The sequence below is a fragment of the Acanthochromis polyacanthus genome, chromosome 2 (assembly GCF_021347895.1).
Source record: "Acanthochromis polyacanthus isolate Apoly-LR-REF ecotype Palm Island chromosome 2, KAUST_Apoly_ChrSc, whole genome shotgun sequence".
Classification (NCBI taxonomy): domain Eukaryota; kingdom Metazoa; phylum Chordata; class Actinopteri; family Pomacentridae; genus Acanthochromis; species Acanthochromis polyacanthus.
The window spans coordinates 41,157,900-41,174,949 of NC_067114.1; the positions used below are offsets into that span (position 1 = coordinate 41,157,900).

At 37.9% G+C, this 17,050-nt stretch overlaps 1 protein-coding gene across 2 annotated transcripts in view; it reads right to left on the reverse strand.

The window, feature by feature from the left end:
• The window catches only part of LOC110972254 (Golgi apparatus protein 1-like), a 40,636-nt gene that overhangs the window by 22,224 nt on the left and 1,362 nt on the right, over nucleotides 1-17,050 (reverse strand). For both annotated transcript variants that reach the window (XM_051945020.1, XM_051945021.1), the window contains exons 2-8: nucleotides 10,761-10,790; nucleotides 8,705-8,791; nucleotides 5,883-6,098; nucleotides 4,297-4,497; nucleotides 2,597-2,668; nucleotides 2,329-2,515; nucleotides 550-767 (exon numbers count right to left, since the gene is read on the reverse strand). In XM_051945020.1, coding sequence (XP_051800980.1) covers nucleotides 550-767; nucleotides 2,329-2,515; nucleotides 2,597-2,668; nucleotides 4,297-4,497; nucleotides 5,883-6,098; nucleotides 8,705-8,791; nucleotides 10,761-10,790 — 1,011 coding nt within the window. The remainder of the gene's footprint in view (nucleotides 1-549; nucleotides 768-2,328; nucleotides 2,516-2,596; nucleotides 2,669-4,296; nucleotides 4,498-5,882; nucleotides 6,099-8,704; nucleotides 8,792-10,760; nucleotides 10,791-17,050) is intronic.

The following is a 17,050-nucleotide window of genomic DNA, read 5'->3' on the forward strand; positions in this document are numbered from 1 at the left end:
ATTTTTAAAAAAGTGTATTTTTGCTTGAAAGCAGCAGATCCAGATGTGCAGCAGCATCTACAGACTAAAAATCTGTATTTTACACAAACATGGAAAAAACAGCAGGAAGGAATCACAGCTGCTGAAGTTTTAAATTATGCTTGTGGAGGATTTCGCACAGCTGGTGTACAATCTGAATTTAAACTTCATAATCAAAAGACAACTTGAAGTTTTCACATCAAGATTTCACAGCAGAAAGCATCCATCAGTCTGACTAGTGACAGCTGGACCACGGAACGGACGGTTCTGACTGGATTTAGATGCTGGTGTGACAAATTAAAAGCGGACCAGGAACAACACCGACTATTTCTCAAGTTAAATCAAAGCAGGAACTAATTTCATGTTAAATATCAGCAGACCTGGCAAGATAAGAAACTACATAACTGGCTGAAGCTTTGTCAGACCCCACAAAGCTAAATGAAACAGCTTGATGTGGATGATGAATCCGTCTAATGAGGCCTCTGCTGTGATGTAATGTCTAAGCATCACGGCGGCGGCTCTATTTCTTACGGCGCTCTGGCAGACGCTGTCAACGGCGGTGCTTCGGTCGCCGCGGCCGATCCTCATCAGGCAGTGCAGCGTTCGTCCTTTGCGTTGAAGTCCAGAGCAGTGAGCCTCGATCTCTGTCCGGCAGTGAAGCACGATCTCCGGACTGAGAGAGAAATCCTCCATCAGCATCCGCCGATAGTCCAGCATCTCCCCCTGACACTCACCACTGACCGGACGACCTGCAGGACACAAGATCCAGATATTACTGACAGAAATACGCCAGGACGACACAAAGGAGGCTGATTACGACGTGACTTGTACTATTTTTGTTTTTTAAGAATGTTCTTATAAATTTGATGCTCAATTGCATTTTGTGGTCTTACTTGTACATTTTGAACAACATTATCTCAGGAACTGTTAAAGATAAAAGCTGCAATTTTCACTCTTATTTCTAATCATGCCATGATTCAGAATGTAAACAAATCTTCAATGCAGGGTTTATGCTGACAAAGTGGAGTCTGAAAATAAAAATATCTGCTCACATGTACATAAAAAAATCTTTTCAACATCAGCATTCATGTAGAGTTGTGTTTACGTCCACCAGGTTAATGTTGAGCTCAATAGTTACTCTACTTTTAGCTCTGCTTTGGTCTCCACCAGCCTTTTTGCTACTAAAACCTTTAATATTTGTTCACTGCTGATAACTTTGTCAGATTTCCGTTTGGAAGCATGAAGACGTTTTTTTGCAGGCTGCAGCAAATGAGGGTCATGAAAGTGAACTCTATCAGCTGATGAAGTCTGTGAGATGCAACTGAAAGCTTAAAATCAGTGGTGGTACGCGATTAAAAAAATATAATTAATTATAGGCTTTGTAACTAATTAATCACGATTAATCCCATTTTGTCAAATAGCAATATTTGACACAATAAGCAAAGTTTTTCCATTCAAATAAATTTTGGTTGATAACTGAATCAATGAATAGACATAAAGGTGAACTTAAACAACAAAAATGTTTGTTTCATTTCTATTTATCTGCATTTTCATCTTTCTACTAAATTCACAGACTACTGCAAACTCAAAGTGAAATTATAGTGATTATATTCAACATTTTCAGTCTTTTTGTAAACTCAATCACTTTCACTGTTTTATAAAGTGGTTTATTATGGGATGGCTACACCGCCATTACCAGGACAGTCGTAGCTGACGTTAGCTCTGATGCTAACAGCAACATGTTTTACACTGAGGTGAACAGAAAACTCTCCGTTGCACAATTTGTACACAACCACATTTTTACCCAAGCTGCATCGGGAAGTTTTTTAAAACTTTCTGCCCGAAAATTTCAATTCAGTTTCATCTTCCATCATCAAACTTTCTTGTGCGCTGACGTCACTCAGTTCGTCCTGTACATCTTCTTCACAGCTGGCAAAGATTTGAGGTTCACTACCGCCACCTACTGGGCTGGAGTGTTCATCAGTGTTACTGATGTGCCAGAAATTAGGGAACTGAGAAAGGTGTGATTAAATGTGTTTTTTTTTAACAAGTTATTTTTTCTGTAATTAATTAGTGATCGAAATTAACATGTTAAACCCCTACTTAAAATCAGATTTTATATCGTGAGACTCATGCAGTCGTAGCAAAACAGTTGAGTTCGTCCATCCTGGTCTACATAAATAAAGGCTTCAGTAAACTGTGCAGCAACAACAGGTTTAGTGCAGGTCACAGTTTTAGTTGGGTGTGGGCAATATGAGTCAGAGCGATTTGTAAAACGCAGGTAATGTGTTGCATCTGACGACTTCTCACCGCGGTGCACGGCGGCCTCCAGACACAGCAGCAGGTAGGACAGTCGGGCCTCGCGGGCTCGAGGCAGGTTGGTGTCGAGGCTGCAGCGCTGCTTCCTCAGGTCCAGTTTACAGGCTTTAGCCAGAGAGTAACTGACTCTGTAGTCCTGAGAGATCAGCTTCTGTCGGGTGGTCAAAGCGTCACGGCACTGTGGAGGGAAAAAGAAGGAAACCTTAGAGACCAAGTTAGTGAGGAAGAATCCTCCTGTCTGAGGGTCAGGAGCTGGTACCTTTTCTGACATGGCCTCTTCAAACTTGTGGTTGAACAGACACTTGTAGACTTTTCCTTCTCCTGCCTGAGTCTGAGGAAAAGAAGAATAAGAGGGTTTGTGTTTTTACATGTTTATTCAATGGAAAGTTGTTTGCGTCTCTTTTTGTCGTTAGAAATAATTCACACTAATCCTGGCGACTATCTGCCTTTAGGGTTTCTTGACTCTTTTCTTCTTTCAGAATAAAATAGAAGATTTTTATTGTCAGTTTCTCTATATATCCAGGACATAGAGGAACTGAAAACACATTTCTCTCCCATCTTCTTCTTAGTAACTATACATTTTCAAAATATAGTTTAAATAAAATAAAGTAAAATCAACCTGTGTACACTGCCCGAAGTGCAACATAGTGACAGCATAACTCAAGTTTCTAGATGATTAAATATTTGGCTTTGCAGAAGTTGGATGATTTTTCCGTCAGCTCTTCATTTTCACTTTTATTTTTGCTAACTAGTTGTCACACCTTCAACTGTAACAGTTTGTGTTAAGGTTTAACAGAACTCAAACTGTGTGTTTGGAGCTGTAGTTGCAGGAAAATTACTGTTAATGGAAAATAAATATCACTAATTGTAATCCTATCTGTGGATTTATTTTAATCTAAAACACAAACATTTACATATATTTCATCATAATTGTTGCTGTCTTTGAAAGGAGCAAGTTACTGAATTCTAATCGTTCACAGTAACAAAAACACAAAAAAAACATTTCAGCTGATGTTCACTGCATTTAAAAACAAGCTAAATATAATTAGAATTAATTAACTTTTGTTTCCATTTCAGTATCTCAAAATCCTGAGAACATCTAAGAATGAAGTATTGTTGAGAATCAACTCATCGATAAAGCAGCAAATGAGTTGGTGTCAATGTGGAATATTCTGAACTACTTCAGAGTTTCATGAAAAATCTGTCTCTATATAATAAACACAGAACTGTGAAGCGTGCAGTTTCTGCAGTTTTCAACAATTAGAGGTTTGCACGAAATATTTTTTAAGAAATATATTAAAATAGTCCGTTCTCACACACCTGCATCCTAATCTGTTGACAAATCTGAATTAAAACCAAGAGGCTCCTGAACATCCCTGCTGAACTCTGCCCCTACACATCACTACACATCTGTCCATCCACACTGAACCCATCACTCCTCCTGGTTACACTCATGTATGTCTCTCACACATCTGCATAATATGTCTACAGCACTTAAATCTGTATACAATGTTCAGATCAACTTTAAGCTGTTATCTTCTTGTGTAATGCGTCCGTAATCTGCATATTATGACTATAATGTTCATATATGTCCTTATATTACATCTATTAGCATAGCATGTTCATTGCACCTGTACAGCATATTTGTAGCACCCCAATAATCTGTATATTATGTCTATATTCATTCATATAAATCTGTCAAAATGTGCATGGCATCTCAACATTCGGTGCATTATATCTATAATAAACCATTTGTATTTCATTGCTACGATATATATTTGAAGTCTCATTCACTTGTATATCTCTGTACATTTTTTAAATCTTGCATTTGCTGCCTTTTACACTCCTGGTTAGATGTCAAACTGCATTTCATTACATTTATGATTTCCACCTGATGTGAGATAATTATCAGTTGGTCAAAGTGTGACATCCTGCACACAGCATCATCAGTCTCCTTACGTTCTGACAGAATCTCTCGCGATCGTCTCTGCAGAAGTAAAGATGTCTGTCGAGGTGGAAGTCGTCCGACGACAGCTCGGCAACCCTCAGGATCGCTTTCTGACACTCCTCTCTGATTGGACGAACTCCTTTCTGCTGCTCCGCCTCCCTGACCAACGCCTTCTCCAGACAGGCGATCACTTCGCCCTGAGTGTGGACGTCCTGGAAAGAGATTAAAAACCTCGAGGCATCAGGGATTCTGCTGCAGAGAGAGCGGCGTCATTCAAACCAGTTAAAGCTGCTGAAGGCTGATTGTCACAGCAACAAGAGACAAAGGTTCATCAAAACAGCTTCTCAAGATTTTTTCTTTACAAATGAAACATTGGATTTAAAAGAAAGAAACACACTGACAGAAAACATTGAGGATCCAGAAATAATGTCGAAACTGCACAGTGGGAAAAAAACAAACACTACCTGACATTTTGTAGGCCGAACAATTTTCCAACAAATCGACAAAATAATGGAAAGACAAATTGAAAATGAAAACAATCGTCAGCTGCAACATTTTCATCAAGTTTGAGCTTCATCATGTGCTGTGACTCCAGCTTTGGAAGGCTGTTGATTTAATGACAACTAAAGTAAAAACAAAAACACGTCTCATTCACCTTACTGATCATCTACTAACCTGCCAGTGGGATGGAACTACTAATGATGTGTCCCATTGAAGTTACATTTGTGTAGATTCTCGGTCGCCTAAAAGCTTAAGGAAAAAAACAACGTCTCTCTTTTTTAAAGAAATTTCACTACTCTGTCAGAAAAATTGACCAAAATCTAAACTTAAAATCACCAATATCACTTAATTCTACATGTTTTATTGAACAATTTGCCAAAAAATATGCACCAGATTCTGTTAAACATTCAGAAAGTTTTCAGCTGAACTGCAGGCTGTGTAGCAAACAGATATAGAAGCAGATTAGAGAAACTGAGATGAAAATGAGACTAATCTGATTCTTAATATAAATGCAGCATGGCTCAAAAATGGTAAACAGAGCAGCAAGTGGTTGGAAGATACATTCAGCTTGGTGAAACGTCTTTACGTCCAGAGTCGTGGTAAAAAACGTCTCGTTTGTAGACCTTGTAAACATATTAATAGTAGAATATCTACAGTATGTAGAGCCAATCTTTGTTATAGTGTTGGTGACACCTGTGGGCTCTTAGACAAGTTATTTATTTATTTTCAGGATTTATGGCATTGTAATTGTGCCATACTACACCAAGGATACTTCTGAGTTCTGTCTTCTTGTTGCCGTTGTTGTGTTGTTTCCATAAAGGTGCAGGACTTCATTTTGCAGTGAAAAATGATTGTGGTTCTGAGCTTTCTAACTATTATGTAATGTGCATTTTTTTAGTCACTAAAAGGCAGTGTGGTGCAGGAAAAAAAAAAAAAAAAAAAAAAAAAAAAAAAATCGACAAAAGTGATCGAGTGCACCTTGCTTCAATATTTTCTAACCAATTTTATATCATTATTGTTTAAATAAACAAAAATAACTTTAATTTTACTTCATAAACATGCAGTATTTTTGTTGTTTTAGTCAACAAACGTCCACCTTGTGTCCGACGTTGATGCTGCCGCAGTGCAGCCTGTTGATGTCGTCTCTGCATTTGTCCATGAAGCCGTAGATCAGCCGGAAGTCGCTGAAGATGATGCTGGTCATCTTGGTGATGTACTGGTTGCACTGGTAGTCGCTGATGCTGCCACGGTGATCCACCAGGCAGGACACCAGGTAGCCCCGCCCCCTCTCCTCCTCGTTACACTCCTTAATCTGCAGGTGAGCAACATGCGACACATCAGGGGTCCAATCAGATCACAGGAAACCTCTGTGCAGGCAGACTTTTGGAACCTTTTACACTTCTGGTTAGATGCTTGATTACATTTTGTTGTCTAAAGCCTTATTCACACGGTATTAGTACTACCTTGGGACCAACCGTGATTTGTAATAAATGCAGAGGAGGTCGGTGATCTTAATCCCGTCTGAATGCGCCATGTCTGTAATTTGTAAAGTAAAAATTCCCCTGCAAATTACCTACTATATTTCGCCAAACACCGACGTCTTGTAATACTAGTCCAGTGCAAATCTGCATCTCAGTGATTGGGGGGGATTTTTGTTGTTTTTTTCCTTGTTATTGCGCACCGTTTTCTACCCGTTTCCCGGTTGAATTATGGAGGCTGTTATTGACAGCATTTCAGGAGCAAATGCAGGAGTAGGCTGATACACAACAGGCCTGTGGACCATTCACAGAAACAGCAAAATGAAATCAAGAAGAAGAGGGAAATTTGGAAGATATTGAGATGGATGACATGCGTAGCAGCATGCGGTAAGCATCTTTTAACAGTCTGAATACAAACTCCCTGAAGGCCCGTTATCCTGACAACGCAGCAGACTGTTCTCAAGTCACGTTGCTGCTTTGACATATTTAGTGTTGCCATGACGACTACGTGCCACGTTAAAAGTCCGAACCACAAGCTTTCCATAAACCTAACCTCGTGGTTTTTGTGCCCAAACCTAATGAGACCCTAACAATAGCGTTGTCATGACATAGGCTTTTAATGTTTTAATGTTTATTCGTGCGACCGGTGTCTGTTTGTTTGCGCGTAGTGGCCGACCACTTTGCACATGGACGTGAAAATAGCGGATGTTGCGAACTGCACAGATTTGACATCTGTAACGTCAGTAAATTAGAGTAAAATACAGACTTCACTTATCCCATGTGAATGCACTGCAAGAAACACAGACGTGGAGGTACAATTCACAAACTACCAGTGATCCTCAGGTAATACTAATCCTGTGTGAATAGTACATTACTTGTACTGTAGTCTGTGCAATGACAATAAAGTTGAATTTAATCAAAGTTGAATAATTTAATCCTATCTAATTCGGCTAAAAAAATATTTCTTTCTTAATGCTGCAGTGTGGAGTTTTGTTATTTAATTTCATTCAATGACAAAAGAAAAAAATTCTATCCACAAACATCATTTATAGCAATCAGTTTACAATGAGCATTAAAAACAAACAACAAACAAAATGATTAAAAAGTCTGAGAGGCCTCCACAGCCACTCTCACTCATGTCAGAGTCTTCTCTCATAACAAACACTATGATACTCTTAATTCATTTCTTTGTATTTTCATAAGATGCTGGTATTAAATACATTTTCAAATCTTGCGTGTGATTTAGATTTATTTGATTCTTTGTCTGGATTGTTCCTTAAATCGACCCCTTTCACAGAAATATAACGCTCCTTTAATTTCATCCTAAATCTTGTTTTTTTTAGGATCTCTGTTCCTTTCACTTACTTTCTATTTTTGCAGATCTGCTGTGGACATAGACTGGTAAAGTTTTAAAGTTTTTTAGTGAGCTTTCTACATAATTTGCAGAATACTATAATAAATTTTGTCCTGAAATTTCAAGTTTCAACTGAGGGAATAATTTTGTCTCCCCCTTCTGGCAGTGACAGTAATTACACAAACACTGCCTACATGTTCTGGACTTCAACATTTAGACTGCAATCCTTCCTCTGAACAATAATTTTGCAGCTTCAGAAACTTTTCTTGGTTTTCCACGGTTTTCTTAGCTGCAATTCCAGACAGTTTATCTTCTCAGTAGATGCTGATTAATGTAAAATAAATACAGATAGTTTGGCTTAATTGTAACATTTTCTTCTGACATTTACTAATTAGTCCATGAGCCAAGTGGGTAAAATTGGGGTCATCGGTACCACTTTGGGGGGCAAATTCTCATATGCATTTTTGTTAAGGACAATATCCCTAGTAACTATTCCTGTGTGATAGACATGCACAAGTGGCAGCTTTATGTGAGATATCCATGGGTTTTTAATAGGTACGTCAATATAATTTTCTAGCCTCTGATACAGTAAATGCCAGCATCTACATTGATTTAAATACTAACTACACTCATAAGACATTCAAAATCATTGAAAACTATAATGAGTTTCTTATTGATATGCTGTGACACAAAGAACTTAAAGGAATGTTTTTATCTACACATTTTAACTGAGAAATTTAAATTAAAGCAGAGCGTTTAACACTTATTTTTGTCATTATTCTTCTGGTAGATTGTAACACATTCATCTTTTATGTAATACATCTGTAGTGTGACATAGAGCAAGGGAAAATGTGTCCTTACAACTTTTAGCATCCTTACCACCTCTGTGATTGGGCTTTGACCTTTACATGTAAATATTAATGGTTAACATAAGGGTTATCCATGTAAGACCATGTAAGACCGCCAATAAGATGGCAACTACACTAGTAATATACTAGTAAATAGAGCAAATATACTTGTATAAAAGTGCTCCTCTCTAGCTTTAAAGCTGCATTAGTTCAGTGTTTTATACGGAGGCGAACTGACCTCGGCGATGGTGCTCTTGCAGACTTCCGTGGCCACAGATTCAAACTTCGGATCCGTGATCAGGTCGAGTTTGTAGTTCCAGAGAAGCTGAGGAAGGAAAGAAAACATTAAAATTATACACATATATGCAGCTGACACCTCCAGGTTGTTTATTAATCACAAACAAGACTCAGTCAGAAAAAACTTAAAGCACAACTCTACGAGAAACCAAAGAAAAGGAGAGCTGGTGGTGGTTGTGGTTATTGCGTAATTTCATAAAACAGTGCCTGCATGTAAGAGAATGAGTTCTATTTCCTTTTTCTCACACTTGTTTTCACACTTTTACACTCTGACAATGATGACTGACACTTTTTATGTCCAATGAGGCAGAATTTATAGCAACAAAAATATGTTTCTTATCAAACTCTGCTGAAAATGTGGCCTGAAGCAAAATCACATCAGTGTTGAGAGAAGTTGAATATTTTAACATGAAACCTGAATGGACTGAGATTGTACAGGAGATAAACATCACGGAAAACTTGATGTTTGAGCTTTATTTTAAATTCCAGTCAAGATTTACATGTCCAAAGACCCCACACGTTATTCTGTGTTAAAGGGAGATAATAATGCAACTGACCTGCAAGCACAAGAATCAAGCTCCTGAATTAACTTTTACAATTAATAATCATGGACGTCTTGATTAAGTTTTTTTTGGATCCGATTTGTGTGCAAACATGTTTAGGATGAGGAACTTGTTCTTTTGAGTGAAATGATCCCACAAAGAACTTTCTTCACCTCAAAACTCGAGTTTATCCTCCAGAAAAAAAAAAGCAAATCCATTTTTGCAATTGTTTTGTCACAAAGTGGGTTTTATCAGTGAAGTTTAGATGGAAGTTTAAGTCCTCCTGTTTTCTTTTTGCAGTTTATACCAGCTATGTGTTCTTATGAAGTTTGTATTTTAGGCCGAAGTGAGTCAAGATTTTACTGAGAAAGTGTAATTATTTAATCGTCAAAGGGACTGTCTTGATTCCAAACATTTTAGATTGTATTTACCATTGAAATGTTAATTTGTATAATGAAGTTTAAAACCACGGGGCCCATGGGGCACAAAAAGAATAAAAATGTTTAATTTTTTATTTTATTCCCGGCACAGTAAATGATTAGATTTTCTTCCGTCTGTGCTTGGTTCTCGCACATTGTCACTTCTCATGCCGTTAAATGAAGCCATTAATCTGCCAAAATGAATAAAAAAGAAACATCTTTAGAGAGCTGCTTTGAAAAGAAGAGATTTGATGCTATGACAGCAGAAAAAATGAATATGTTAAACAAATGAAAAACTAATTTTATTTGTTTGGCATACTTTCTTTAAAATAATTTTTAAAAAACATTATTATTCATTATGTGTGTGATGACCGGTCTGTAGAAAATCGTCTTGCTTGAAACCAGTCTGTGGTGCAAAAAAGTGTTTTGATATTCAAGATGAAAATAGTATTTGGACTTTTTTAAAAAGCTGTTATATAATAATTTTAACTTTAATGTCACATATTTAATACCTGACACCATTTTCCTGCATTATACACACTTTCGGTACACTGAAGGTATTTTAATTTAGGCTGTTAGTCAGACATTTGATTATTTTATTTTATTTATTATTCTTCTTAATTTGTTTTGTACTTTTTTGATTTCTCAATGTATTTACCTATTTTAGTCTATTTAATGTACTGTTTGTTCTTAATTTTTATAATTTCTTCTTCTGTTTTTTTAAATGTATTTTCTATCTCTAGCTATATTTTCATAATAAATATTTTATTACATTTATTTTAGCCATTTATCTAGCTATGTTAAATGGGGTGGGTTGGTTTCCACTGATTCATTTTATTTTTTTATTTTTGTAAAGCATTTTTGTTCGTACTAAAAGTGCTACATAAATGAAGTCTGATTGAATGATTGGTAAACATTTAAATTGTGATATGATGAATAATGCTGAAAACTCTCCCATTTCCTGTGTCTCCGTCCTTTGAATGATCTAATAGAGAAATAAAAGCCTGTTTGTGTGCGTTTTAATGGAAATACTCACATGGTGGCAGTCGGGAGCGATTTCACTTTCCTGCAGAAACACAGAAAAAGAGAAAACAGTGAATCCAAACACAGAAAACCTCAGAAGCTCATCAGTTAACATATTGGGCTGAGTTTTTTGTTCAATGCTTCCAACAGAGAAGTAAAAACACCAGTTTGTGTTTTATTTTGGTGTAACTACGTCTCTGCAAACAACAGACAGCAACACAGCAGGAGTTCCAGGCTCATCTTTAAATGATTCATTTCTTTGCACTCTGAATAAACAAACAAGACATAAACGGTTAATCGGTGAGTTTAAGAGGTGTCTGTAGGCTGAACTGTGCACCGATTCAAACCCAGAGGGGACTAAGTAAAGCCAAACCTTTAAAAAACATGTTTTATTTCTGATAAATACTCAGCAAAGCAGTCGGTTGTGTTGCCGTCATCAGGGCAGTTCAAACCAGTAAATTAACTCAACGGTAAAGTTTGTGCAGAGCTGCCAGGTTGGTGTATTTTAAGTAAAAAGTGATGAAAACACAAGAATCACCTGGGGTTTTCAGGTTATTAGAACGTATTGGGAACGAGGCCATGAACACCTATACTGCTGTTTAAAAGTTTGGGGTCACTTAGAAATGGGTCATTCCATATCATTTCAACCGTGGTCCCCACCTGACCCTCTCAGTTTTTACATAAATTTAGTACATTGTATATGATGGGAAAATCCAAAATTTGAATGCTTTATTGTCATTAGTTTCAAAGTTATGGCCATTTGAAGTTGGTAGTGGGTACCCTAAAATTGCGGCCAAAATTAAGACTTGAAATTTTCGACCATTTCCAGACTTCTATAACTTCTGAACAACAAAAGATAGAGATCTGAAATTTTCAGAATCATTTCACAGTGACCTATAGTCCTCAGAAAATATTTACTTTATATTTATAATTGCATGTTTCAGACAATGACAAAGTTGTGATTTTATCCATCACGAACTTCTAAACTACTACATTTGGCCACCCATTACACAAAAAGTAATCATCATATCCATTAGAGATTTTATGTGGTATAATTAGGCCATCTAAGGATTGGATCTGTATAAAATGAAAGTGCTATGGTATGTAATGCATGAAATATGAACAGCTAAAAATCAAAAATATCTGTCCGACCTTCAGATTCAAAGGTCAATATCAGCATGTGGGAGAGGTGGTATCAAAAAATAAAAGACATCATGTAAAATTACAGGAATTTCCCTCAATTTTAACACCAAGCACAACTTGCTTCTATAAACCCTTCTATGTTTAATGTATGTACGTTTAATGTATTTTAATTAATGAATCCGAAGGTCGGACATATGTGACAACAACACCAACATGACACCAAAGCACTGAGCAAAGCAGCACTTTCCCTCCAAAAAGCAGCAGTTTAATAGGAACAAAGCAGCAGAAGCTCTTCACAGATTTGCCCACAACATCCTCGCCTATCAGAGGAAACAGCAGCAGAAGCTCCTCTCGCAGCTTCACATCGCTGTGCAGCACAAAAAAAAATAATAAAAAGAGAAAAGACATGAAAGCACTTCGTGATAACTCGGCTCTGCCCACGGGAGCCGAGACAAAAAGCCTTCTTCTGGTTTCAAACCCTTGTTTCCACTAAACGTTTCGCAGACAGAGGAGTGAGTGTAATGAGGATACAGACCCTCAGCGGCCGCCCAGATAAAAATGACCAATTAGCACGACGATGACTTATTAATTAATGAAGAGCCGTTCTGTTCACATCAAAGGCCTCTGGAACAAAACCTCATTAATCAACAAGACTGATCAAACCGGAGAGCTGAAAGAGGATTCATTGTGTCTGAGGCTCATGTCACACTCAGAACCAAATGTCAGGGACGGACTTAGACGTAATCTTCACATTTAAAGCACATTGAAGCGATTTTTTCCTTTCATCTATGAGTAAAAGTCATTAAAATAGCAGTGTGTAATGTGAAAGGGATCCCACAGAGAACCATCACTGACTCTGCAGCGCCTCCAAGCATCTTTTAGTGCATAATTTAGGTTTTTACAGCACATGTACTGTTTTTGGTTCACTCCCACTGACTTCAGTTTGCAGCAGGAAGAGTCCCACGTTGTCCTCAGGAGTTAGAGGAGACCAAACCAGAGCTAAAACTAAACTTTAAACACTAACATTGCTTTTATGTGTCTTAGTGGCCGACTATCACCTACACATTTTTAGCTTATTGCTATATGTAACAAAATGGTAACATTTTCTTTGCACTAAAGATCATAATGTCAGTAATATTCATTGAAAGTATGCAATCAAGTAGCCCCGTCGGACAAGGTACGTTTTATCCGTTTGTTTCCTGGCTATAAAAGACACAAGCAGAAACAAAAAATCAAGCCGTTTTTTCGTTTTGAGCAAAAAACAAAAAAACAGGAAACGGTTCGTTTTTTTGTTTTGAACAAAAAAAACAGGAAACGGTTCATTTTTTCGTTTTCACCCCCAAAATGAAAATACGACTCCATATTCCGTTTCATTGGTGGGCGGGGCTTCGGAGCCTGCCAGTGCACAATAAAGCTCCTGCCCATCACAATAAAGCTCTTGCGCTGGCATTCATAGACAGACTGACTTTCATTGTATTGCCTGCCCCCACTGCACTTCCCCTAACTCTAAATCAAAGCAAGTCGTGTACACAGTAATGACAGTCATAACCAGTGGTGTAGTCTAGTTTTTTCTAGTGGGTATACTCCAACCTCATAAACCAAAGCCAGGTCAGGTTCTCATATATGTGCGCGTCGCGTGCACTCACATGTTCACACACACACACGCACGCACACACACACACACACACAGCAGCAGCAGCAGCTCCTTTATTTCAAACTACCAATTAGATACTTATAGACATTATAGCGTCAGCAGCTCCTCCTCCTGCCATCAGGTACACACGTGGACAAAATTGTTGGTACCCCTCAGTTAAAGAAGGAAAAACCCACAATTCTCACTGAAATCACTTGAAACTCACAAAAGTAACAATAAATAAAAATTTATTGAAAATTAAATCATCAAAATCAGCCATCACTTTTGAATTGTTGATTAACATAATTATTTAAAAAAACAAACTAATGAAATAGGGCTGGACAAAAATGATGGTACCCATAACTTAATATTTTGTTGCACAACCTTTTGAGGCAATCACTGCAATTAAACGATTTCTGTATTTGTCAATGAGCGTTCTGCAGCTGTCAACAGGTATTTTGACCCACTCCTCATGAGCAAACAGCTCCAGTTGTCTCAGGTTTGATGGGTGTCTTCTCCAAATGGCATGTTTCAGCTCCTTCCACATATGTTCAATGGGATTCAGATCTGGGCTCATAGAAGGCCACTTTAGAATAGTCCAACGCTTTTCTCTCAGCCATTCTTGGGTGTTTTTGGCTGTGTGTTTTGGATCGTTGTCCTGTTGGAAGACCCATGACCTGCGACTGAGACCAAGCTTTCTGACACTAGGCAGCACATTTCTCTCCAGAATGCCTTGATAGTCTTCAGATTTCATCGTACCTTGCACACTTTCAAGACACCCTGTGCCAGATGCAGCAAAGCAGCCCCAAAACATTATTGAGCCTCCTCCATGTTTCACCGTAGGGACAGTGTTCTTTTCTTCGTATGCTTGGTTTTTGAGTCTATGAACATAGAGTTGATGTGCCTTACCAAAAAGCTCCAGTTTGGTCTCATCTGTCCAAAGGACATTCTCCCAGAAGCTTTGTGGCTTGTCAACATGCATTTTTGCAAATTCCAGTCTCGCTTTTTTATGAGTTTCTTTCAGCAGTGGTGTCCTCCTTGGTCGTCTCCCATGAAGTCCACTTTGGCTCAAACAACGACGAATGGTGCGATCTGACACTGATGTACCTTGGCCTTGGAGTTCACCTTTAATTTCTTTGGAGGTTGCTCTGGGCTCTTTGGATACAATTCCAACGATCCGTCTCTTCAATTTGTCATCAATTTTCCTCTTGCGGCCACGTCCAGGGAGGTTGGCTACTGTCCCGTGGGTCTTGAACTTCTGAATAATATGAGCCACTGTTGTCACAGGAACTTCAAGCTGTTTAGAGATGGTCTTATAGCCTTTACCTTTAAGATGTTTGTCTATAATTTTTTTTCGGATGTCCTGGGACAATTCTCTCCTTCGCTTTCTGTTGTCCATGTTCAGTGTGGTACACACCTTTTCACCAAACAGCAGGGTGACTACTTGTCTCCCTTTAAATAGGAAGACTGACTGATTATGAGTTTGGAAACACCTGTGATGTCAATTAAATGACACACCTGAGTTAATCATGTCACTCTGGTCAAATAGTTTTCAATCTTTTATAGAGGTACCATCATTTTTGTCCAGGCCTGTTTCATTAGTTTGTTTTTTTAAATAATTATGTTAATCAACAATTCAAAAGTAATGGCTGTTTTTGATTATTTAATTTTCAATAAATTTTTATTTATTGTTACTTTTGTGAGTTTCAAGTGATTTCAGTGAGAATTGTGGGTTTTTCCTTCTTTAACTGAGGGGTACCAACAATTTTGTCCACGTGTGTAGACCTGATGTTTCCTCTTCATCAGGTAGACCTGATGTTTCCTCTTCATCAGGTAGACCTGATGTTTCCTCTTCATCAGGTAGACCTGATGTTTCCTCTTCATCAGGCTCCCTTTCCTAAACTTTAACCTTATCTCCAGCTGTAGTGTTCCCTAAAGCGGCAATATTCACAGGACAAGCAACAGGCTTATTAAAACACTGAAATAGTTTCATTTAGCTTTGCTTTCTTTTTCTTATTTTTTCTCCACTGACTGATGTTGGGTCATTAGAAGTTCTAGACTCATGTCCCTCTTCTTCTAAGCCAGGGGTATTCAGCTAAAATTCAGAGAGGTCCAGTCAGCAAAGGTCCAGAACATCATAATGTCTAACTTGAGTTACTGTGATATATGCTGATGTAACCTGGTAGTTTTATTAGAGTCTGCCTGTAATCAAAAACTGACCGTCAGATAAATTCAGTACGGTTCAAAAACATTTTGACATTTATTAATAAATAACTTATATGTAACTGTATATCTTAAAATAAAGTGCAGAACTTAAAAAAGCATGACTGAACAACCTGAATCAACTTCTATACATCTTTTACAATAATTAAATCTCATAAATGTAAACATGTGAACACTTTTACATTTTTGTCTGTCTCATATCACTCCCCTAATATCTCTGCAGCTTAATGGGAGAGCTGAGCTGCTGCTTGTTTGAGCCGTTCTCAAAACATATTTTGATTATGTTCATAGTTGAGAAAGCTGCCTTACAGCTGTTTGCTGAGCCAAACATGGTCAGCATGTGACCACGTCACGTGGGATGCCTGAACTCGTACATAATTGGTCTGTGCGTTTCTGAGCCGATAGACCAATGATAAACACTGGAAAGCTGCACCGGTAAAATAGAAGCGACCTGTCAAATTTACACCCGTATAGACGGCGTCTGGGTCCGGATCCGGACCGCGGTCCGCCTTTAGTGAGCCCTGTTCTCAGCCAGACACCTTCCCCCTTCCCATACAGCTTCACCGCTTCCTGACACAGAGAAAAATGAACGTTATGTCAAAAAAACATACTAATACATGTGTTTGCGCATTTTAAGTGGTTATACGGAAATTCGGACCGTATCTTTTGTGCCTTATACATCTCTAGAGGACAGACTGTGGTCACATGCTGACCATGTTTGGCTCAGCAAACAGCTGTAAGGCAGCTTTCTCAACTATGAACATAATCAAAATATGTTTTGAGAACGACTCAAACAAGCAGCAGCTCAGCTCTCCCATTAAGCTGCAGAGATATTAGGGGAGTGATATGAGACAGACAAAAATGTAAAAGTGTTCAAATGTTTACATTTATGTGATTTAATTATTGTAAAAGATGTATAGAAGTTGATTCAGGTTGTTCAGTCATGCTTTTTTAAGTTCTGCACTTTATTTTAAGATATACAGTTACATATAAGTTATTTATTAATAAATGTCAAAATGTTTTTGAACCGTACTGAATTTATTTGACGGTCAGTTTTTGATTACAGGCAGACTCTAATAAAACTACCAGGTTACATCAGCATATATCACAGTGACTCAAGTTAGACATTATGATGTTCTGGACCTTTGCTGACTGGACCTCTCTGAATTTTAGCTGAATACCCCTGGCTTAGAAGAAGAGGGACATGAGTCTAGAACTTCTAATGACCCAACATCAGTCAGTGGAGAAAAAATAAGAAAAAGAAAGCAAAGCTAAATGAAACTATTTCAGTGTTTTAATAAGCC